Source organism: Oncorhynchus nerka, linkage group LG9a, assembly GCF_034236695.1.
Source record: "Oncorhynchus nerka isolate Pitt River linkage group LG9a, Oner_Uvic_2.0, whole genome shotgun sequence".
Classification (NCBI taxonomy): Eukaryota; Metazoa; Chordata; class Actinopteri; order Salmoniformes; family Salmonidae; genus Oncorhynchus; species Oncorhynchus nerka.
In genome coordinates, this window is record NC_088404.1 from 58928805 (window position 1) to 58954714 (window position 25910).

At 40.4% G+C, this 25910-nt stretch overlaps 1 protein-coding gene and 1 long non-coding RNA gene across 6 annotated transcripts; one reads left to right on the forward strand and one right to left on the reverse strand.

Annotated features, from left to right (window-relative positions):
* Positions 1-909: 909 nt before the first annotated feature.
* LOC115134601 (RNA-binding protein 41) lies at positions 910-16233 on the forward strand. The gene is made up of 7 exons (XM_029668759.2): positions 910-998; positions 2626-2742; positions 4186-4387; positions 4895-5099; positions 11940-12478; positions 12722-12869; positions 14496-16233. Exons 1-7 carry the CDS (start codon positions 991-993, stop codon positions 14708-14710), a joined length of 1434 nt encoding a protein of 477 aa, XP_029524619.2. The 5' UTR covers positions 910-990; the 3' UTR covers positions 14711-16233.
* Positions 16234-20233: 4000 nt separating this feature from the next.
* On the reverse strand, positions 20234-24821 carry LOC135573431 (uncharacterized). 5 transcript variants are annotated; one of them, XR_010464753.1, is made up of 9 exons: positions 22882-24821; positions 22617-22794; positions 22465-22526; positions 22296-22382; positions 21927-22208; positions 21812-21847; positions 21168-21713; positions 20776-20887; positions 20234-20681 (listed from the first exon to the last, which is right to left on the reverse strand). It is a non-coding gene; the product is annotated as an uncharacterized LOC135573431 (long non-coding RNA). The 5 variants fall into 5 exon arrangements; XR_010464754.1 differs by having other exon boundaries at positions 21927-22098; positions 22167-22208; positions 22617-24818; XR_010464755.1 differs by having other exon boundaries at positions 22465-22516; positions 22617-24819.
* Between the last annotated feature and the right edge of the window lie 1089 nt (positions 24822-25910).

The following is a 25910-nucleotide window of genomic DNA, read 5'->3' on the forward strand; positions in this document are numbered from 1 at the left end:
ATATTGTAATGACCTGACTAGATCATAAATGAACAATTGTCCAGACAGAGGCTTGAGTTTGCGAATTGACGGTTTATTGAACCAACTTTACACAGGCTACTGTTTGGGCCGTAGCACACGCCAAATAGATGACAGATAACCCACAAGCCAATCGTGACCTTCTCTTGTGAAGCCCAGACGTAAGAGAGAGAGAACAAAGGCTGAACCTGGTCTTAACTTCCAATGCCCAACCCCCCTCCACGCCACTCCGCCAACCACCAGGATGCCCGGCATCAGAACATTCCAGGCATTCCCGTGATTGGCAGATAGCAGGTTGATTGACATGTCGGACCCCGCGAACACCGGGTACTGGTCAGTACAACACAACCACCTCCTAGCCTAGCACATAACACACAGCTGTCTGTGCGGGTCGCTACAATATTAATGAAAGTTACCTTATCCGAAATATATTTGCGCGGTTATCTTTATTTATTTTATTAACAACAAATCAATACAGAAAGTACATTAGGGAACACAAGTATATATAGATTATATACAATGGACAATTGAGCTAGGGGGTACAATATCACATTACACAAGGACATAAAGGGACATACATTCACTTATAATTCTAACAGCTTTTTTGTTAGAGTAAATTATCCTAAAATACAGTTCAATTTATTTTTGTAGGGTAAGAAAATGTGTTTTTTTGTTTGTAAATTTACATTTGTGAATATGAAATTTGGCCAAAAGAATAATGAAATGAATTACATAAAAATGTTTCAGCTTATTCCTTTCGTTATTTGCGCGGTTATCAAAACGTCAAGCCAAGGTCAGCCAACATGAAACACAGACCTTATATGAACTGGTTCTAACGTCCCCGACAGAAAAAAGAATGGGGAAGAAACATTTCCGGGTTTTACCGCTAGGTTTTCTGGGTATTATGACTCCTACCGTGGTCCTCACCAGTAGGCTGTAGTCTGCCATTAAACCTCAGAAGAACACGGAGATATGCGACGGTAAACAACATTATATGCTACGGTTATATTCATTTCAACAGTTTACTGTATGATATGCATGCATACAATCTTGTAGCCAATAACTATACGCGTCTGTCGCCGAATCTAGTCTAGAGCGCAGGGTTGCATTTTGTTTAGGAGCATTCTCATATTCCGGGTGGTCTTTCAAAAGTCTTGGTTAAAATAGCGCTTACACCCTAAACGTTTACCCCGATTCTATTGATTTCAACGTGATATCGATGAAAGTGATTCACCAAAAAGCAGTTGCTTTACACTTACCGCGTTGGCGACACACTTGAATCAAAATGCAACATTTTTAAATGTAGCTAGCTAGGCGTCTTTTACAAGTTGTCATCTAACCAGTGATGTACATATTATTCTCATGTTCCGGGTGGGGTTGTGTTAGTTTTACCTGGATGTGCTATTGATTTCAGCGTGATAATCAATATGTGTAATTTACAAAATAGTGTTGCGTTTCTTGTTCTGTTGGTGACCCCCGTTTTAAAAATGCAACATTCCTACACATCTGACACTCTTCTGCAGGTTGTTCTCTAACTAGTGAAGTTTTAAAAAAAACTCCAGTTTCCATGTGGGTTTTGAGTTGTGGTAGTTTCAACAGAGCTTGCAAAATAATTGACCTCCTAATCGATATGAGGGATTTGTTGCCACTTGTCAAAACAACAGGGTTTTTGGTGCATTCTGGAAAATGTAAAGAACTTTGAAAGTTTCTTCCAAGTGTAGTCGCAAAAACCATCAAGTGCTATGATGAAACTGTCTCTCATGAGGACCACCACAGGAAAGGAAGACCCAGAGTTTCCTCTGCTGCAGAGGATATTCAATGTCTGCTTTTTTATGTTTACCAATTGGTACCCTTTTTTGCTAGGCATTGGAAAACCTCCCTGGTCTTTGTGGTTGAATCTGTGTTTGAAATTCACTGCTCAACTGAGGGACCTTATAATTATGTGTGGGGTACACAAATCATGTTAAACATGCAACTTATTAAGTGACTTGTTATGCACATTTCTACTCCTGAACTTATTTAGGCTTGCCATAACAAAGGGGTTGAATACTTATTGACTCAAGACATTTCAGCTTTTAATTTTTAATACATTTCTAAAAACAGAACTCCACTTTGATATATTATGTGTAGGCCAGTGACACAATCTCAATTTAATCCATTTTAAATTCAGGCTGTAACTCAACAAAATGTGGAAAAAGACAAGGGGTATGAATACTTTCTGAAGGCACTGTATGTGTAGATGGTACATTTTCAGGTTTTCAATGTCACAAACTGTTTCTGCATATTGGTTATTGATTTTGGCATGTTAACTGTTTTGACATTGGGCTATTTATCAAAATGTCTTGTCAACTGGATGCAGAGACAGCATAATTTTCAACTTAAGTTATAGGAATATAAATCAAACTTTCAACATTAATATCCAATGGTATTGTGCTTAATCAGGTAAAATCTGCTGTTTATACCAAAAACAAGCTGTTTATTTAACGGGTTTGCCCAATAATCGGTTGCTAACGACAGTTGTACTGTATGTATGCTTTAATGAAAATGTGTAGAGTAAGATGTGTATGAGACCAACGTGTATACTTTTTGACCCTGTGTGTGTTACAGTATGACTCGTCATGCGTGTGAGGACGGCCCAGTCTTGGAGGAACAGGAGACAGAGGGACAGAGACAGCTCCACAGTCTCCTCCTACAGCAGTTAGACACAGACGTCAACATAGACAGGTGAGCCTCCCTACTCTTTCACACACACACACAGACAGAATTACAATAGCATTTGCTACACAGTTCAGATACAATAACCTACACTTCTACTAAATGATAATAATGATAGATTGGATATAGACATCTATATATATATATATATATATATATATACACACACACATTTTACACCCCCTTTTCTCCTCAATTTTGTGGTATCCAATTGGTAGTTACAGTCCTGTCCCATCGCTTCAACTCCAGTACGGACTCGGGAGAGGCGAAGGTCGAGAGCCGTGCGTCCTCCGAAACACAACCCAGCCAAGTTGCACTGCTTCTTGACACAACGCCCGCTTAACCCGGAAGCCAGCCGCACCAATGTGTCGGAGGAAACACTGTACACCTGGCGATCGCGTCGAAACCCCATACACCCTGCGCCCGGCCCGCCACAGGAGTCGCTAGTGCGTGATGGGACAGGAACATTCCTCCCAGCCAAACCCTCCCCTAACCTGGACGACGCTGGGCTAATTGTGCGCCGCCCCATGAGGCTCCCGGTCGCGGCCGGCTGCGACAAAACCTTGACTCAAGCCCAGAATCTCTAGTGGCACAGCTGGCACTGCGACGTAGCCTAGATTGGATTTATCGAGTTTTTCTACCAACTGAAAGCTGAAAGCGCTTTACATAGTAAGGGGGAAACTCACCTCATCATACTGTTTTCTTTTCTTATACAGCATTACAATAGCAAGTTGCAACAGCCACACTATTTACATATTCTTATTACACCCTAGGTCAGGACTGACAGTTCACTTTTCACATACGATTTATGGTATGTCGCCTGTAAAAGACAATGAGGTAATGTTACTATGACTACCTTTCAAACCAGCCTATTTTTACCACCTTTTTACCATTATAAGCCTATTATACCTCACATGCCAGAACCGGTGATGACTGCACAGGAGTAGAGCAAGATGTGAGGAGGTGTTCCTTTTTTTTTTTTTTTTTAAATCCATTGAATATACACCATCTCAAAGATCTGTTATTCATTCGTTGAGGCAGGCCCTTAGAAAACATTATAAGACTAATACAATGTATTTTCACAAGAATAGCATATTGAGCTTGTTACTTGTCTGCGCAGCCTATGAAATCAAATCAAGTTTGTTCATTAAACAGACAAGAGAACCTTACAGTCAACAAACATATGTTTTATAGAAAGAATATAACAGAATAAAATATAAATAATATTTTTGTGTTTATAGTTCACAACTTCTGCGGGCTTATGTGAGTTGCCTATACGCGATTGAGCAAAATAATAGGCCTCCACTTAATTTAGGCTACATTATTGCAAGAGAACTAAATTATTAAGAATTGCTGCTCCCGAAATGAAATCTTATTATCTAGTTAGAGACAGACTCAGGCCTCTCATTCAGAGAGACCACATGGACTTAGATCTCTCATTTGTTGTCTCAGATGTGTTGCAAAGAGGAAGTGTTTTGCCCCTTCTGCGCTGTACAAGCCATTTGGGGAGCAGGCTGCCGGGGTGAGGAGTCTATCCCAGTTCCAGGCTCTACAGGACGGGGAGAGTGAGCTGGCCAGTCTCAGGGAGCTGGGGCTCACAGACCTGGAGGTAGAACTGTGGCTCAACAGAGACCAGCCAGAGAACACTGAGAAGGTGAATGTTATTTATATATATCATTGATATTATATAACAAGGGACGGTACAGTTGTTGGACACCCACATCCTGCATCATGTTGGGAAAAGCAGGTAATAATATCGAAGAGAAGGTGATTGTTGCTTTCCAGTGTGCAAAACTGGTTGAAATGACGTCAGTACAACCAGATTGTAATAATGTCATTCTAACCAGTTTTGCCCACTGGTAATGCTGGATATAATGATATGTTATATGTATGGTGTGGTTGTGGTTTTCAATTACACCCCCCAAGAAGGAATACAGAGCCTGTATGTAAACCAAAGAAAATGTTTGAAAAGTGATATTTACTGATTGACCAACTGTGAGTGTTTTTTCAGATGCCAAAACCTCCTGGTGGTGTAGCCTGATATAGATATTGATTGTTTGACCTACCATGGGTCTCTGTGGTAACTCAGGCATCCATGGTAGTGGTTCAGGGCCATGGTGTGTTTTCTACAGGCAGCCATGTTGTGTGTTCTGCCCTACAGGGTCATGGGGTGTGTGTGGCCCCCGGGGTGCGGCAGCAGCGTCTTCTGGTGATCCAGGACAAGATGGATGCCAGGTCAGAGCTCATTTCCCGCCCACAGCGCTTCTCTGCCAGCCTACCCCTGTCCCGCAGAGAGATGGAGATAGAGAAGGCCCTGTTCCAGGGCAATGACCGCCTGGGCTTCCTCACTGCACTCTATCATCAAGGTGGGATGATTCAACTAACACCAAAAATAATAGTGAACACTTTGAATACAGTGTTGTTTAACATAACCAATGAATATGCAGAGGGGGAGTTATTGGGACTGGGTTGGAACCAAAGTGTTTGCTAGGGGACCTTATAATCTTTGGCTGTATTTGAATGTTTTCTCTTAGCTACCTCATGTAGCTAACATATTCTTGCTTTGCGTCTTCCTCTTTGATTTTGCTGCACAAACAACATGCTGATTTAAGTGTATACCTTCACTGGTATTATCTGGCTTTATAGCTAATTATGTTCGCGCTGACTCAGTACATTTATTAGCTATCGATTAGCATTACAGGCTAACAATTAGCGGCTAACAAGATTTAGGCCCAACTTGCTAAGAAAAGACAAACTAGTGTCTTGACTTTACCTTCATTAATCTGATGACTGTTATTCATTTAATCAACTAACTATGTTTGTTACCCAATTTTAAATGAATCATGTAACAATTAACTCATTAGGATCTGGGGCAGCATGGTAGAGGTTGTTTAGAGTTACCATCTCCTGAATTAAACTAGAAGATATATATCTATTACATCAATAAACAGTCCACTTATTAATCATACCTCATATCATATTATCATTCTGAACAGCCGTAACCTTCTTGGATCTGCAAACACCCCAGCCTTACTCAGGATTCAGTACTACACATTGGTTTAATTATGTATTTACTAGTTAACTAAATAATAGCACATAATATACATACACCCTTTACATGAGACAACAGTCCCTAGTGGACTGACGAATATGGCGGCTTGTTACACCGAAAATGAAGAGGGGTGGGGGAGAGAGAGAGAGGGAAAAGGGACACTGATTTTGTTCGCCATTTATCTTTATCGGGAACCAGGCCTTCTTAGGAAGGATGTGGGTTGGCCTTTCAGCTTGTGAGGCTCTGATTGACTGAAAGGCTCCGGACCGTCTCGTCTACTGTTGTTCACTCTGGAAGATAACCAGTCATGTTGACGGTTCCCATTGGTGATGATGGTAGGAGAATACGGTGATTTGAGACTAAATGAAGGTGAGGAATTCTTCACTTCGAGTTGAGGTTCAAAGTTCCAACCATTTCAAACGTGTAGCTCCGCCTCACGTTTCTTGGTCTAATGTTAACCTCTCTAGGGGGTGTGGGAAGCTACTGTCCCACCTGGCCAACATCCGGTGAAATTGCAACTGTTGTGTCAGATTTTAAAAAAATGCTTTACGGCGAAAGCATACCATGCGATTATCTGAGGACAGCGCCCAGCACACAAAACATTACAAACAGTTACCAGCCAAGTAGAGGAGTAACAAAAGTCAGAAATAGTGATCAAATTAATCACTTATCTTTTATGATCTTCATATGGTTGCACTCACAAGACTACCAGTTACCCAATAAATGTTTGTTTTGTTTGTTAAATTCCCTCTTTACATCCAAAAACCTCAGTTTTTGTTCAGTAATCCAATGGCTCCAAGGCGGTCACAACAGGCAGACAAAAATCCCAAAAGTGTCAGTCAAGTTCGTAGAAACATGTCAAACGATGTTTATAATCAATCCCCAGGTTGTTTTTAGTCATAATAATCAATAATATTTCAAACTGACAATAGCTTCGTCAATATAAAAGAAAAACAAGAAAGGTGCGCTCTCGGTCGTGCACAGTAAACAGCTCTGGGACACTGCAGGGTCCACTCATTCAGGGTGGTTTTACTCTCATTTTTCAGAATACAAGCCTGAAACAATTTCTAAAGACTGTTGACATCTAGTGGAAGCCATAGGAAGTGCAATCTTGAGTCCTAAGTCATTGGATACTGTAAAGGCAGTCAATGGAAAACTACAAACATAAATAAATCCCACTTCCTGGATGGATTTTTCTCAGGTTTTCGCCTGCCATGTTAGTTCTGTTATACTCAGACATTATTTTAACAGTTTTGGAAACTTTAGAGTGTTTTCTATCCTAGCTTCTGGGCCTGAGTAACAGGCAGTTTACTTTGGGCACGCTTTTCATCCGGAGGTGAAAATAGTGCCCCCTACCCTAGTGAGGTTAATCTCTGTTGGCAATCCTTTTATGCACCGAAGGGGATGGTACCTTCAGTCTGACACGCTCTCTGACCTCACTCGGGGCATGGCTACTTACTGCGCAAAGGTATATGATAGCAAGTTATCTCTTATGAACTCCTAAAATCACATTCCTATCATAGCTCCACACTGACCCTTCCCCACATTCTTATGTTAGAAATATTGTTCCAGTATCCACTTTTGACTGTGTTAGAGATTAAACGGGAAAAAGTCTGTTAACACCATTCCTTGGTGGATTTTACTGGAGGGGAAGAAAGAGCCCCCTTCTCCTGTAATTTACAACAGGGTGTGAACTGTCAAGCGGCCTAGTTCCCTCCTCCCCTCTTCTATGGATGAGAGAAGGTCTGGTTATTGTCAATCATTCCCTATCTGATCTGACCCATTGTGATCCTCACAGGACAGTTATGAGCTATTTGCTGATGTAAGAAACACAAACTAATGGTGTAATTATAGAACGCTAGTGGATTTAGATTGAGAAACAAAGTGAAAACAGCATTGTTGTCATCGACATTGTTGAATGTGCTGCATTGACCATGCAGACTGAACACAAGTGTCTCAGGGTCGAGGAACATCAAATGCGCTCCTTGAGTGACAGGTGGCGGGGCTAGGTCTGTGTGGAAAACGCCATTGAGAGAGCGGAGAGAGATGACTCAAGTAGCGAAGTAAACTATAAAAATGGACGTTACATACGGCGAATCACATTAAACAAACAAAACATTAAAATACCGTTATAGAAGGTAAAGTAAAAACCCAAACTGGTCTGTGGATCATTACCTTTGTATTGTAAAATACGGTATACCGCCCAGCCCTATGTTACGTTATGATGTGTCGGTTTGTTCACACTGAAACCTCCATAGACCAAGAAGCTAGAAAGCCTGTAAGAAAGAGAACAGTTGGTGCCCGTCCATCTCCATGGATTGATGATGAACTGGGTGAAGCTTTTTCTCAAAGAAATATGGCAAAAGTCTTAGCAGCCAAGTCAAAATTAGAAATTGATGAACAGAATTATAGAACATTACGTAATTATGCAGTTAAATTGAATCGAAGGAAAAAAAAGTTATTTCACAACAATGCTTTTACTGATTGTAAAAATGATTCTAAAAAGGTATGGAACACAGTTAAGGGCTTACTTGGTACATCTATCTCCTCATGCCCATCTAGTGTGGAGGTTGATGGGAGAATAATAACAAAACAAGTTGATATTGCCAATCATTTTGCAGATTTTTTTACACAGAAAATTAAGTTACTAAGCAACAATGTAGACATAAATTCTTCCAAACAAGCTATTGTCCAATGGATTGATGATCATATTATGAGCAATAAGATCTGCTCTTTTAGTCTGCAAACGGTGTCAGTGGAGGAGGTGTTAAACCTATTGAAGTCATTACCTGATGGTAAAGCTACAGGTTATGGTCTTATGAACAATTTTTGCTTCGCTGTGCTGCTCCCCAGATTGCAGTTCCACTGAGATACATATTGAATTGGTCACTGGAAAAGGGGTTGTTTGCAAATGTATGGAAGCATGCGAAACTGTGTCCTATTCCGAAAGACTGCAAAGAACCCATTACTCCTGCCAACTGTTAGCATCTTCAGATTTAACTGTATGTTCTTGTGGGTGTGGGAATGTGTGCGAGCGTGTGTGTTTTCTGTGTGTATACAGTATCTCCAGAGGCTAGTTTTTACCCAAAAGGACAAACCAGGGCCCAAGTCCACCATTGTTCCTCTTCCATCAACGTACCATGAAAATAATATATTTGGACAATTATTCATGTTTGTTTTACCACTTAATTGCATAACATCTTTTGTATATATGCTATTTTACTGAGATATTGGAGGGTATTGTGAGTAGACAAATGTGGGAGTATATGGAAAAGAATGATCTGATTACAGCCAATCAGCATGCTTATCGCAAAAACCATTCCACTACCACTGCATTGGTTGACATGACTGACCAGTGGCTCAATGCTATGGATAATGGCAGGTTTGTAGGTGTACTATTTTTAGATTTCAGTGCAGCATTTGATTTAGTGGATCATTAAATTGTTTTGACAGAATTAATGCATTATGGTTTTAAGGAGGTAGCATTGAATTGGGTACAGTCATATCTAACTGACAGGAAACAGTCTACCTATATCAATGGTTAATTTTCTTCCCCTAATGTGTTAAACTGTGGAATACCGCAGGGCAGCTGCTTGGTCCACTTCTCTACTTAATATACACCAACGACCTTCCCTGTGCCTTGGTTGAAACTCAAGCTACTATATTTGCAGATGATACTACAATTTATGCAGCAAGACAATCGGTTCAACAGGTACAGCAAGCTTTGCAAGGAGATTGAGATTATCAGGAAATGGGTTTGCCAAAACAAACTTGCTTTAAACACCAAGAAAACCAAAGTTATGTTGGTCTGTTCAACTAGGAAAAGGCCAAAACAGCATGGGATACAATTAAGTATGGGAGGAGTACAAATTGAAGAAGTGGCAGAAACCAAACTATTGGGAGTGCAGCTAGACAACTGCTTATCATGGTCGTCTCAAATAACTAATCTATGTAAAAAAAAATATTAAAACGGCACGCATAATCAGAAGGATAGCTAAATATTTACCGGGGAAAATCCTTCAGCAAATAACACAGGCATTGGTTGAGAGTCAAGTGAACTATTGTTCGGTGGTCTGGGAAAATGCATCATCTAGTGAAGTTAGGAGGCTGCAGAATGCACAGAATAAAGTAGCAAGGATTGTTTTAAGGAGGAGATATTGTTCTTCTGTTGCAGTCATGCGCAATGTTCTTGGTTGGTCATCAATCGACAAGATAATTGAAAAAAACATGCTTATCTTATTTTCTAATATACATAATTTAAAATGGCCAAGTTCTATTCACAATGGTATTCAGTTGGTAAGAGACAGACATTCTGTAAATACTAGGAATAGATTGTCCACCATCTATGCGTTATCAAGACAGAAAAAAGAAATGGGCAAAAGAACATTTCGATTTAGAGCAATAAAGAAATGGAATAAATTAACTGAGCAAACTAGAAACCTTTCAATATATAAGTTTAAACATTATTTAAAAACAATTTAAATATAGTATATAGAAATGTTGTGGGACTATAGTAGATGAAGAATCAATATTATTTTAGATTGAGTATTTATTGGGTCATTATGCTAGTGTATTATGTATGTTTGTAATAGTGTGTTATATGTGAACGTGTGTTTGTATTATACATTGTATTTTAATGTTAAGGACTCTTGGAAGATTAGTCCAAATGGGGACTAAAAGAGATCCTAATAAAATCAAAGGCCAGGCAGAGACAGCAAGGGCAGTTTGTCGCTCCAGGTCCTTTCCGTTCACCTTCACACCCCTGCGCCAGACTACACTCAATCATAGGACCTACTGAAGAGATGAGTCTTCAATAAAGACTTAAAGGTTGAGACCGAGTCTGCGTTTCTCACATGGGTAGGCAGGCCATTCCATAAAAATTGAGCTCTATAGGAGAAAGCCCTGCCTCCAGCTGTTTGCTTAGAAATTCTAGGGACAATAAGGAGGCCTGGGTCTTGTGACCGTAGCGTATTTGTAGGTATTGACGGCAGGACCAAATCAGAAAGATAGGTGGGAGCAAGTCCATGTAATGCTTGGTAGGTTAACAGGAAAACCTTGAAATCAGCCCTAGCTTTAACAGGAAGCCAGTGTAGAGAGGCTAGCCCTGGAGTAATATGATCAAATTTTTTGGTTCTAGTCAAGATTCTAGCAACCGTATTTAGCATGAACTGAATTTTATTTAGTGCTTTATCCGGGTAGCCGGAAAGTAGAGCATTGCAGTAGTCTAATCTAGAACAGACAAAAGCATGGATATATTTTTCTTTATAATTTTTGGACAGAAAGTTTCTGATTTCTGCAATGTTACGTAGATGGAAAAAAGCTGTCCTTGAAACAGTCTGATATGTTCTTCAAAAGAGAGATCAGGGTCCAGAGTCACGCCGAGGTCCTTCACAGTTTTATTCGAGACGACTGTACAACCATCAAGATTAATTGTCAGATTCAACAGAAGATCTCTTTGTTTCTTGGGACCTATAGAACTAGCATCTCTGTTTTAGTTTTGTTTTAGTGAAAACAATAGTGGTCCTAAAACGGAACCTTGAGTAACACCGACATTTACAGTTGATTTGTCAGAGGACAAACCATTCACAAAGACAAACTGATATATTTCCGTGTGTTTCCAATCTCTCCAAAAGAATGTGGTGATCGATGGTATCAAAAGCAGCACTAAGGTCTAGGAGTACGAGTACGACAGATGCAGAGCCTTGATCTGACCACCTTCACAAGTGCAGTCTCAGTCTATGATGGGGTCTAAAACTAGACTGAAGCATTTCGTATACATTGTTTGTCTTCAGGATGGCAGTGAGTTGCTGCGCAACAGCTTTTTCTAAACATTTTGAGAGGAATGGAAGATTCGATATAGGCTGATAGTTTTAAAAATATTTTCTGGGTCAAGGTTTGGCTTTTTCAAGAGAGGCTTTCTTACTGCCACTTTTAGTGAGTTTGCTACACATCCGGTGGATAGAGAGCCGCTACTGACTCAGGACAACTGAGCTTTGGAGAAAAATCTAGAAAAATGCTCCCTGTTAGTGATTTTTTCTTTCTTTGCTATGATAAGAGTGTCTGCTAAATGGCCAATATGTTTTTTTAAAAGTAGGCTACAAGCTGTCATGGACTACTAACACTTATGTGCTCACGATTTTGGTCTTTCCCTTAGAGGAAGATACCCAAGCTGACCAGCAGGGGGCATCTTCCTCAAACCCCCTGGACTCCCTGTACAGAGATGTCCTAAGTGATAGACGAAAACGCACGTCTGTGTCTGTATCAGAGGACTCTGAGCTGAAAACCACAGGACACTCATCTCTACCTCAGCCTGAACCACAAACTGACTTTGAGAAATCACAGAGCTCATGGAAAAGCACTGACCAATCACAAGTCCAGCTTGACTGTAGATCTGATCCATTGAGAAGTGGGATCATGGACTCTGACCAATCAACTACAATGGGCACTTCTGGCCAATCACAAGATCAGGACAGATCTGTACACAAGAAATTGTCAGCTCCAAAGAAGATAAATGTGAGCCAGCCAATTGGGAGTCTGTGTAGTGTGGCAAAGGCTGGGCCTGGGGGTCCGGTGATGGTGCGGGGCGAGGTAGAGGAGGTTCCAGAGGAAGAGATTCAGCAGAACCGGGAAACGGAGGAAGGGATCCGGAGCATACCACGGTTCCACAACTACCAGCCAGGGAAACCATCAAAGGTAGAACCTTCCTCAACGTAACATCAAACTAATTGTGTTTTAGTAACCGTGTTTCCCTGAGAGATAAGAGTATCACTCACTTGTTCTGATGACATTAACCAGACTCGGTTACGTGTCTGATATATAAGCTACTCATATTACAGACTAAGAATGAGAAATGAAAAAACTGTCTGAGTTCAGTCTCATGGCTTTGAGATCTGCCACACCACCTTGCTGTTGTCTGGTCCCTGTGGTTGTCCATAGGTGCTGTGTGTGAAGAACCTGAGTGCCCGTGCCTCTGTGGCCCAGCTGGTGGCGCTATTCTCCAGGTTTGATTGTGACATCACCCAGCCTGTTGTCTACCGCCTACTCACTGGCAGACTGAAGGGACACGCCTTCATCACACTATCAGGTAACACTGACGTGTGCACACACAAACTTTGTCAGATGACTGAGTTTACTCACACACACACAAACACACACACACACACACAAGTTCTCCCTGTAGGCTCAGATTACACGCATGCATACACTCCTCTATATTTAAGGTGACTGACTAACTCATACACACATGCACTCCCTCGCTCTATCTCTAAGCAACACACCAATTCAAATGTGCTTGTTATGTATATACATTGCACATAACACGTGCTGTAATAATTGTGTATAATATAGTACAGTGATTCGAAAAGTATTCAGACCCCTTGACTTTTTCCACATTGTATTACATTATAGCCTTATTCAAAAATTGATTAAATTTTTTTGTTTCTCATTAATCTACACACAATGCCCCATAATGACAAAGCGAATACAGGTTTTTAAAAACAGAAATACTTTATTTACATAAGTATTCAGACCCTTTGCTATGAGACTCAAAATTGAGATCAGGTGCATCCTTTTTCCATTGATCATCCTTGATGTTTCTAAAACTTGATTGGAGTCCACCTGTGGTAAATTCAATAGATTGGACATGATTTGGAAAGGCACACATCTGTCTATATAAGGTGCCACACTTGACAGTGCATGTCAGAGCAAAAACCAAGCCGTGAGGTCGGAGGAATTGTCCATAGAGCTCCGAGACAGGATTGTGTCGAGGCACAGATCTGGGGAAGGGTACCAAAACATGTATGCAGCATTGAAGGTCCCCGAGAACCAAGTGGCCTCCATCATTCTTCATTGGGAGAAGTTTGGAACCACCAAGACTCTTCCTAGAGCTGGCCACCTGTCTAAACTGAGCAATCGGGGGAGAAGGGCCTTGGTCAGGGAGGTGACCAAGAACCCAATGGTCAGTCTGACAGAGCTCTGGAGTTCCTCTATGGAGACTCTGCAGCACTCCACCAATCAGGCCTTTATGGTAGAGTCTCTGAGTGGCCCAGTCAGAGCCCGGACTTGAACCCAAACGAACATCTCTGGAGAGACCTGAAAATAGCTGCGCAGCGATGCTACCTATCAAACCTGACAGGTCTTGAGAGGATCTGCAGAGAAGAATGGGAGAAACTCCCCAAATACAGGTGTGCCAAGCTTGTAGCGTCACACCCAAGAAGACTCGAGGCTGTAATCGCTGCCGAAGGTGCTTCAACAAAGTACTGAGTACAGGGTCTGACTAATAATGTAATGTCTAAAAACCTGTTTTTGCTTTGTCCTTATGTCCTGTGTGTAGATTGATGAGGAAAAAAAGATTTTATCAATTTTAGAATAGAGCTGAAACGTAATAAAATGTGGAGAAAGGGAAGGGGTCGGAAAGTATTCAGAATTCACCATACACAGTATATACTGTACCAGTCAAAAGTTTGGACACCTACTCATTCCAGGGTTTTTCTTTATTTTTACATTGTAGAATAATAGTGAAGACGTCAAACTATGAAATAGCATTTATAGAATAATTTAGTAACCAAAAATTGTTAAACAAATCAAAATCCTATCTTTTGACTGGTACTGTATATATCGTCCAAAAATAACATCCTAATATGTAACTGTATTGATATATTTCTTATTTTCCCCCCCATCACTAATATTGTCGTGTTATACCATTTTCTAGACACCGAAACGTCCCAGAGAGCCTTGGAGATGGTGAACGGGTACCGGTTGCTAGGGAAACCTTTGGTGATCGAGTTTGGCCTAGAGCGGAGGGATGAGAAGAAACCAAAAACGGAACGGGAAGAGGAGAAAACGAGAGAATGTAGTGTACCATCTCTACCTAACCCCAGTACTACAGACACTAAATACTACGACAGGACTTCAACACACAAATAAGAGAGAGAAACAGACCGACCACATACATATGTGGTCAAAGGAGGAGAGTGACTCTTCAATGACTGAGGTTTGACATTTCTGCTCCTTGTACCATTTGTTGTGTGAAGGTCGATAAACGTGGATTAATTTGTATTTTTGTCCTGGATGTTAAGTGTTTTTTTTGTATGATCATAGGCTGTGTTTGGAATGTGAAGTATTAAAAATCTGTTCTCTGTTGCATTTCATTCTAATGGGGGGATTCCTCCGGGGGTCCAGTGGTGAAAAACGGTCATAGTTGAGTAAAAGTTTAATGTACGTTAATAAAAAATGACTCAAGTGAAAGTCACCAAGTAAAATACTACTTGACTATAAGTAAGCAAACCAAAGAAAACATATAATTGTTTTTATAGGCAGGCAGGGGCTCCAACACCATTTACAAACGCAGTATTTGTGGTTTGTAGGCCTCATTGCTCGCACGACCCCATGTCGTAAGGATCTGTACACAATTCTTGGAAGCTGAAAATGTCCCAGTTCTTCCATGGCCTGCATACTCACCAGACATGTCACCCATTGAGCATGTTTGGGATGCTCTGGATTGACGTGTACGACAGCGTGTTCCAGTTCCCGCCAATATCCAGCAACTTCACACAGACATTGTCCGGAAGTGGGACAACATTACACAGGCCACAATCAACAGCCTGATCAACTCTATGTGAAGGAGATGTGTCGCGCTGAATGAGACAAATGGTGGTCACAACAGATACTGACAGGTTTTCTGATCCACTCCCCTACCTTGTTTTTTAAGGTATCTGTGACTAACAGATGCATATCTTTATTCCCAGTCATGTGAAATCCATAGATTAGAGCCTGACGAATCTATTTCAATTGACTGATTTCCTTATATGAATTGTAACTCAGTAAAATATTTGAAATTGTTGCATGTTTGGTTTATATTTTTGTCCAGTATAATAGTTATGTGGGCAGAGTCTATTCGTGTCATTGCAGGTGGTTGAGTAACTGGGGGATACATAGGTAGTGTTTTGTTTTACACCACAGTAATGTAGGGCCCAGTTGTGTTATTAGCCAAAGCATCACATGATGTTGTTATTGTGCTATGTAAGCATGTTGCTTAATTAAGAAAAGGGGTTATGTGATGCCCTAGTGTAATTGTGTTGAAGGACACAAGGGGGAGGACAGGAAAGGGTTGTAGAAGAATGTATACTTTGTGAACATGAATAAATGCCTATGCTCATTAGTAACTAAAAGTCATGCTAGTTATATTGCAATTCCATAGATGGCTAGAATAGAATAAATACTGTATGTTCTAGCTATCAATCATTAGCTAAAATAGATTCTCAATCTGAACGATTTCTTGCGTTTGTTTTGACACACATTTCATTCACAATTTGCAATAACCTGGCTACACATTTTATGTACAAATGTGATTAAATGTAATCAAATATACAATATTTAAATGGTTAAATATCATAAATACCAAATACTTATTTTCCACCATAATTTGCAAATAAATTCATTAAAAAATCCTACAATGTGATTTTCTGGATTTTTTCCCCCTCATTTTGTCTGTCATAGTTGAAGTGTACCTATGATGAAAATTACAGGCCTCTCATCTTTTTAAGTGGGAGAACTTGCACAATTGGTGGCTGACTAAATACTTTTTTGCCCCACTGTACCTGATTCAACTCAGAGGGCCTGATGATTAGTTGACAAGTTGAATCAGGTGTGTTTGTCCGGGGATACAATTAAAATGTGTATTGTTGGGGTTCTCGAGGACCGGAGTTGGGAACCACTGGCCTACAGTATGATCCCATTAGCCTTACGGGCATTTGCAATGCACCCTTTGACATTGTGCATCTAATGCAGAAAATAGCTTAACTCACACATTGTCTACATATTCTGCTATATGTTCTCAGTTTAAAAACGATACCAGTAGACTATATGAGGCTAATCATTATGCTGGATTTTGTACATGTCTTGGGTTGACATGAAATTGTTTAGTGCAAATCCAACCCTTGTAATCTAGATGGTGAAATGTCTGGAATATGATGGGATCCTTACCTTCAAACACACAAATCCAACCCTTGTAATCTAGATGGTGAAATGTCTGTGATATGATGGGATCCTTAGCTTCAAACACACAAATCCAACCCTTGTAATCTAGATGGTGAAATGTCTGGAATATGATGGGATCCTTAGCTTCAAACACACAAATCCAACCCTTGTAATCTAGATGGTGAAATGTCTGTGATATGATGGGATCCTTAGCTTCAAACACACACAACTACTACCACCAAGTTCAGTGCCAGATCCTTTTCTCCCAGGTCTATGTGGGACTTGGTAATGACCAGGGTTTGCCTAAGACTACCACAACAATTACATTGTCTATGAGAAATGTATTTAAATTGTAAAAGAAACAAAATAGTTGGGCTGTACAAAATGCTTTTTACTCAATGGGGCTAGGCAAAGCAGAGATGACAAAATAATTTTCATTCCACCCATACAACAATATAACCTATTATTAAAGTACAGTATGTTTACAATTGTATTTTCCATGTTCCAAATGACATTTTACACTGCAAAAAGTCAGCTCCCCAAAACAAGAAAAAAAAGCAATAAAATTAGGGAAATATTACTTAAAATAAACAGGAACATTTAACTTGCCAAGATTTGTTAAACAAGTAAAAATATCTAGTCTCAAAGAACGCACAGATATCTTTAACCTAGTGCGTTCAGACTAAAAACAAGCTATTTGTCTGGATACAAAGAAAAGATTTAAGAATATTTTTCTCAATATGTTGGAAAATGTGCTTAAATGTAGCAAATGCTAGTGCCATCATCTTGAAATAAGGCTGTATGCTGAGTAAATATATCTTAAAACCAGTACAGCTACACTAAAACCAAGTACATTTGTCTAGATAAAGAAAATATTTAATAATTATTTTCTCAATATATAGGACAATGTGCTTAAATTTAGCAAATGCTAGTGCCATCATCTTGAAATAGGGCTGTGTGCTGAGTAAATATATCTTAAAACCAGTACAGCTACACTAAAACCAAGTACATTTGTTTAGATATAAAGAAAATATTTAATAATTATCAATAAAGACAAAAATAGCAAATTTGCCATCATCTTGAAATGATTTTACACTAAAACCAAGTACATTTGTTTAGATATAAAGAAAATATTTGAGAATGATTTTCTCAATATGTAGGAAAATGTGCTTAAATTTAGAATCCAATGCTATTGCACTCGTCTTGAAATAAGTCAATATGCCCAGGAATTTACATAAAAATAGCATATTGTGCTTAAAATAAGTAATCTGACTGAGATAAATGTACTTGTACTACTACTAGAAATGATATTGGCTTGCTTAAAGAAAGAATGAATCTAATTTCTTTTCACTTCTTAATTGAGGACTCAGTATATCCAGAGGCTGATATGAGCAGAACGAAGGATGCAAAAACAGCAACATCAAAGGCCATTGGTGGTCAAGGTGAAAACGTAAGACCAATGGGAAGATAACAAACGTAACAGTGCTTTAAACCTTCTTATAATAAACAACAAACGCCCTGCCTATTTAATAAAGGTTATCGGATTGGGTCTCGGATGGGCCAATACACCCAGTTCTGTTATTGGGGCCTGGAAATAAAAGAATTGTATTGTGCAACCCTAGTTAGTAATGAACTTTTCCACTCGGCCATAGCCTTTTTATATGCAGAAGTCATGTCCCGGTTGTGGATGGACTTCTGTCTGCAGCACAGAGAGGAGTGTCACAATGCACTTGGGATATGTGAGGTGAAAGGCGTAATAACACGCCATGAGGTACGTCACGCTGGCATAGATGTCCTCTTTTGGGAAGGTCACCACAGGCATGGTTCCAATGGCCAGTACGCAGTTGGTTTTGCAGACAATCACGACAGGGCTGAAGAGTGGTCTCGCCTGAAGAAATGTGTTGGGGTCTTCTGCAGACTGACACAAACACAAAGAGAGAAAAAAAATATGACCACAAAGAAAATTCACAGCCTTTGTATATTATACTTAAGTAATGAAAATTCTAATACATGCACACATTTCTTACCTCAAGGAAGATGCCTCACTTGCATGTCCTAACTTCTTCGGTGGAACCACAGGTGATGGGAACATATCTGGTAAAGCCTTCATCATGGTGATTGAGTGATTCACTGTTAAAAACGAAAATAGTTTCATTTGATTTACTGCAGCCAGTTATTTAAACAAAAATGTATCCATTCATGGGATTCTCCATTGTCAACAGAGGCAGTAATTACCTTTGTCCAGCAGCGGTGGCTTCATGACCTTACAGCACGACCTCAAGTGTGATATTGCTTTTATACAACAGTTCTACAAGCGCAATTTATTAGTGAACAGTAATAAGCGACAGCAGATTATGATTTGTTTATTTATTTAATCATTTATTTGGCTCCACCAACACACATAGTTCCCCAACTGGGGCCTGTTGCACAAAACTAGGATAAGGGATTAAGCCAGGATATCTTGGTGATCCTGGCTCAATTGATCCGTAATCCGGTTGCACTAAAGATGGATAGGGGGCAGGAGGATATGTTATGGTATAAATTACCATGGAGATTTATTCTGTGGAGCTAGCCTGCTCCAGACCAGGCTAAATTCCAGGATCTATTTAATCTCATCCCTAATGTCAGTCAGCAGTCACCACAAATGGAAACCAATAGTTATTTCACTGCTCACTATACATTATCACATATAACTAGACCCACTGTTATTATTTAAACGTTTGTGATCATTAATTTCAATGATTTTGGATAAAAAATGATTTTTAGATGATGTTGCTATCATTAGATAATTTACAGTTTCCCCATAGACTATAAGGCTATATATAAAATGATAGAATATTAGGGCCACAGAGGGGAAAAAAACACATCATAATATTGTAACCAGTTGTTTTAAAAGAGGACAGTTGTTAAAATGACAGATGTGGGGCATTTCGTGAAATTGTACTTCAGTATGGTTTCATAAACAAAGACATGCTGATGTGCCAGAATATTAAGTATCACATTGTCATAAGTATCAAAACTGTAAAAACAATATGTAGCTTTTCTGCAGAAAGAACCAGCCTCATAAATTTATGACTTTATCCTTTTTCTTCAGTGTGGCCCTAGTACTCTGTCATATAAACAAATACACATTCCATATGAATATAAAAACACAATGTGTAACATTATGTTCCTTTATTGAATAAGGACAAAACAAAGCAGGTAAACCATCAGCTCCTTTCGAAACTGAAGTCACAGTGACTCTACAAGATGGAAAGCACAGAATCCAAGCATATTATACAAAATGATACATACACATTCAAAGGTCTGTATATAACACACCCTGCATGTCTGCACACTAAAATAAATGCAGGACAAATCCATACACATCAACTGAACAGACAAATGAATGGATGCAGTAGCCTCCCTGCAGCCTTGTATTACACACAGTATACCGCACAAACATCATAAGAGGCCAAATTCGTCAAAAACGAACCCAAAAAAAAAAAAAAAAAAACAAATTCCTCTGCCACCGCAGGACATATTTAACCAAAATTGAAAGCACACATACTAACTAAAATAATTCAACACATATTGGTCCCTCAGCAGCCGACCACTGTCGTCATCAGGGAAGATTGCCGGATTGTCCCAGTCCATGGCTGGTGGCACTCTGGGGGCCCTCTCCTTCCTCACGCAGGCCACATTGTGGAGGACAGCACAAGCCACAGTAATATCACATGCCCTAACAGGGCTGACCCTTAATTTGTGAAGGCAGTGAAAGCGTGCCTTCAGGAGGCCAAAGGTCATTTCAACTCTGGCCCTGGTCCTGGCATGGGCATGGTTGTAGGCCTGCTGTGCTTCCTGGGGGTCTGTGAAAGGTGTCAGGAGAAAAGGCTGGCAGCCATACCCCTGTCTCCCAGCAACACACCAGAGAATTCACCTGTCAACACAAAATCTCATCATTACTACCTCATAAACACAGTGATATTCTTGACACAGCCATGATGGTTATAAATAGGGGTTGTGTGGCTTACCTTGTGATAGGCACTGATAGATTTCAGAGGCCCGAAAGATTCTGGAGTCATGGACTGAGCCAGGCCATTTTGCCACAACATTGCTGATCACACAGTCAGCATTGCAGACCATCTGAAATCATAAGATGAGGAATATTACACCAATCAATGCACATCACTGGCAATGCAGAGTGTTCGTCAATGGACAATATCAAAAAGTTATGTTCACCTGAACATTAATGCTGTGAAAGGATTTCCTATTCACAAAATCGGCCTCATGGGCACCTGAGGGGCTTTTATCCTTATGTGTGTGCAGTCCACTGCACCAATGACATTGGGGAAACCTGTCACACAAAGTAATGAGTATCCTACTATGTGTTAACAGTTGTCCTGTAATTTGTAGATCCTCTTACCTGCAATCCTATAGAACTCCTCTTTGATGTCACAGAGTCTTCTGTGGCCAGGGAAGGAGATGAAGACATCTGCTAATGCTTTGATAGCCAGACACACACTCCTTATTGTGCGGCAAATTGTGGCCTTGTTCAGCATCCCCCACTGAGTACAGGAAGGCTCCACTAGCAAAAAGCGCAAGGCCACACAAACCATTTGCTCCACACTCAGTGCATGGCTCCGTGCAGTGCGGTGCTTAATCCTGGGACCCAGTAGTCTGCATAGATACCTGATGCCATCTGCAGAAAACCTGTATCTTTCATATAGATGGTCATCAGGGAAGGCCAGTGGGTCCAACCGGTCCCTGAAGACCCTTTCTCGCCTGAAGGCTCTCCTCAGCACAAGTGCTTCTTCATCCACCACATCTCGCACGAATGGGCATGCCATTGTCAGAGCAGAAAGGAACACACAATTTTGGGCCTTCATATAGGCTAGTGGCCACACCTGGTGCTGGGGGGGTGGGCAAAAGAGGGCGATGCCTTATAACGATGACTTGGTTGTACTGATTGCTGGGAAAATAAAAAAAACCTTAGAAAGATGCCACCGTCCTGTGTGCTCACAATAAGAGCTCATATGTCATGGCTCACTTGACTTTACGAGAATATACCTAATTTTTATTTTGAGCTGTGTCATCTTCTTGGAGCTGGGGGAGGAAAGAAAAATAATGATTAATACATCTGTGTTACAGTTAGCATACAGTGTACATTGAAGGCATATCTCACCTCCCTCAAGTTTTTTTATTTCAAGGTCCAGTTTCCTAATTGTCCTCTTTTTTATTTCGGACTCCAGTGCAAGATTTTCCATCTTTTTCTTCTTGTACTGAATGTCTATGTCTGCCAGTTCTATTTGGCGCCGGAGGTGGTTGCCATACAACTTTCTGATAGCTTGTGAGCTCTGTGAACACAATACAATTAGCGCAGCTGGAATTTGGCAGGATGTGGTGTCCTTTTATTAATACGCACTATGTTGCCAGGCTGGTTTTCCCACTGTATAGCATCTGGGTCCTGTAAAAGAAATTACATTTTTTGATTTTGATGAGGACTCCTCACCATTGTAGAGTAAATAGTACTTTCACAGTCTTAACATGATACCTCATGCCTTCTGGAATCCAGAGAGATGGTCTCCTCCTCATCATCGTCTCCATCATGTGCTGTTGCTGCTGTACTGGGGCCTTCACCCTATCACATTTAATCGGATTCATATTGAAGCTAGTAGACAAGACATGCCAGGCCTACAGTATGCCTTTGATGGAGTACTCACTGGATCAGCATCGTCTGGTGCTTGTGCTGGTGGCTCTAACAGGAACACAGTGCTGCCAGGCACTGCAAGGCAATAGGTAAACCAAAGTCAGACAGTCCAAATTGATTCAATATGAATGTGGTTGTATCCCATGTAGAGATGGAAGGACATACCTTGAATGAAGCGGGTGGCATCTTGGGAGGAACCTATGCTCGTCTCTTTCCCCCCCAGGGATCCCCTCTAAGACGGGCCTGCCTTTATTTAGCTCCAAGGCCATGTCCTCTGCTGGGGTAAGGTCAGCCTTTGGTGACCCACCACCCGTGCCTTGTCTGTGGGTATTCTTTTTCACTGCTAAAACAGTACAGACAATGTGTGAGCAGGCACCTTCTGGGTACAATATATGCTTGTGCTTTGTTAAATATTAGTCAGGGACCATACCATTCTGCAGAATGTTATTGTATTTGATTTTGACCTGTTGCCATGTCCGTTTTGGCCCGTTCATGTTTAATCTACACACACACACACACACACACACACACACACACAATGGAGTCACACTGCAAAAAATTACTTGGTATTTTTGTCTTGTTTTCAGTAAAAATATCAAAAAATGTATCATAGCTTTATACAGTGTGATGGAGTTACTTTACACAATTTCACTCATATCTGCAGTGCATTTCAATTAAAAATTTAACCGTTTCATAATTACAGTACAACTGCATTTTTGGAGATGTGAATTAAATATTTGAATTGTAATTGTGATGTTTCAGCGGAGCGGTGAGTGTGTAATTGTGCACTACTTACGCATTCAGGCGGTCTGCAATACTTTGCCACGCTTTTTCTCTTTGCTTTATCACTGTGGCGGTGTTGCCTTTCTTCTTAATTATATCTTTTACCTCCTCGTATGCCTCCATGAGGATTTGTGCTTCCGACGGGGAAAAGTACGCGGCTCTAGTTGCCATGGTAAATCAGTTAATCTGTGATCTGTGGCGGGGTCTATTTGAGTGAGCCGTGAGCGCGCACCTATCCAGGATTGGTTTCACCTGGCTTAATGAATCCGTGTCTGCTCATCCTGGCTTGGTCTTTGTGCAACCAATTAAGCCTGGACGCACATGTTTTGGCTTCATTGAGCTCAGCTGAGTCATTTATCCCGGATGTCTTAATTCTACTTTTGTGCAACAGGCCCCTGGTCTGGGACTGGACTGTTGCCAAGCACCACATATACATTTTCCTACACATTAGCTTGCTACTGCTACTTTGTATAGGTCTACACGTTACCGTCCTCTCCTGACGACCATTCATAATTGAACTCAAATGTTATTTGTGGAAACATTGATCATCTTTGCGGTGCGAAGTTTTTTTTACAATCTAAGATAACGATTGTTAATGTAATTAACGGTTCTTAGAACACCTGTAAAGCGGAGTGATACATGTATAGTTAAAAGTCCCAGTGCTGTTGTACTCTACTCCAATCAAATTACTTGGTCGTATTATAAACACCTGTGAACATCATTTTCAGTTCTTTCTGCCCTTTTCATCGGAAGCAGTGGGAACGTTTTTACTTGCGTTTTCTTTTAGTAACGTTCAAGATGCTTTGGCGGTGCGTTATCTGCTGAGTTTTTATGACTTTTTCATTGAAACTGTTATTGAGCCATATCAATAACTTGCACAGTCGCAGCCCTGATTTCTAGTTGCTCTGTGGTATTGACGGGTGCACTGGGGAATATAGAGTGTAAAATTCCTTCTGTCATCATGTAAAGAGAAGACCCCTTCAACACCTACTTGATTGCACCCGACCAGATGAACAGCCATCGGAGGACGGCCAAGTACCACAGGAACAAGTAAGTAGTTAGCTAGCATTTCTTTTTTTTTGTTCTCTGGATTTTCAAAAATAATTTAATGAACGATGATGATACACGGACCAAAGTCATACTGTCCATAGGCTATTCGATCATTTTAGTTATAATGACTTATGGTTAAAGCTGGGTTAATGTGAAAATAATCAATGATAAATAGTAACAAAACACCTAACTGTATTTAGTTTCAATAATAGAGCTTATCTCAAATAATAATGTTTCTTTGATGTGTGGTACACAGGACAACATTCAACCCGATCAGCTTCTAGCTAACTCCAGCATCACTGGTCAGCAACTCCATACATCTGACTCCGATGAAGGGCAAAGGGGCATTGACCAACATGGAGCTGTCGCAGTGAAACAAGTTACTTTTTGTGATAAATGCCAGAGCCAATCATCGTCTCTCACAGGTAAGATGCTTTTTCTGAACAGAGCACATCATTTGGTTTGTTACATTATGCAGAGCATTTTGTAGTGGTTCAGTGATGGTTGAGTTCATTCTCAGTGCTAGGTTGTCCACCTTACTACTGTAGATCCCTTATGTCCTTATGTTAATGTATGTCATTAGCAAATCTGAATATCATAGGTAAACATGGTGTGTTCCAACCTCCATGATTGATGAGATCCCCACCACTCTCTCTCTCTCTCTCTCTCTTTTGCTGGTGTTGCAACAACCTTTAGACAGGACAGTGTTATTAAGAAGCAGTTTAGCTGTTTGGACGCAGAGGAAATTCCAATTTGCTCGAACCATATGCAGGATGAACTGTGGAGGATCAAAGACAAATTCTTTTATTATGTACCATTAGTCAAAAGTCTAGATTCTAGAACAGTTCTTATCACACCCAAGGATTATGTCCACGGTTTAAAAGGGACCCCAGGTGTGCAGGGAAAGTTTTTTTTCGTGACATTGTTGACGGTGCTCTTCTGAAATCACATCCCTTAATTTCAGAGAAGCCAAATTGCATTGCAGATTGTTCTGTACACAGATTAAATAGAAATCTGTAATCCACTAGGCTCCTTTGCATCAAAAAACAAGTTGTTAATGGTGTACTACACCCTAGGAAATATGAATCCAAAATACAGGTCTAAATTGGCTGCTATCATGCTACCTGCCATGGCTCGATCAGCAGAACTCTGTCAATCTGGTGGAGATGTAATATTGAATAGAATCAAGACATGGATGCATTGTACAGTGGGGTTAAAATGCTAACTATTAACGGAGAGAAAACGATATCTCTGTGGAGACACCCTGGCATAACATAAACTAGCAGGGATCAAAGAGGATGTGGGCCTTGCCTACAGTAAGTGCAGACACTGTGTTCTTTTGAGGACATGCAGTCACACCTCAATGAGGATGCATATACTAAAAGGACATTGGAGAAGCATGTCAGACAGTGTGATGAAATAGAAAAGGCAAAGACTGACTTGCTTCGCAACAGCCTGAGAACATATGGGATCAATAGAAGGAGCAAGTTAGTTGAATTCCCAGCCTTTGATATCATACAAAAAATTCCACAAGACATTATGCATGTAATTCTGGAGGGCGTAGCCCCAGAGGAAATCAAATGTGTTTTGAATCATCTTGTTGTGTCAGGACAGATTGATCTGGAC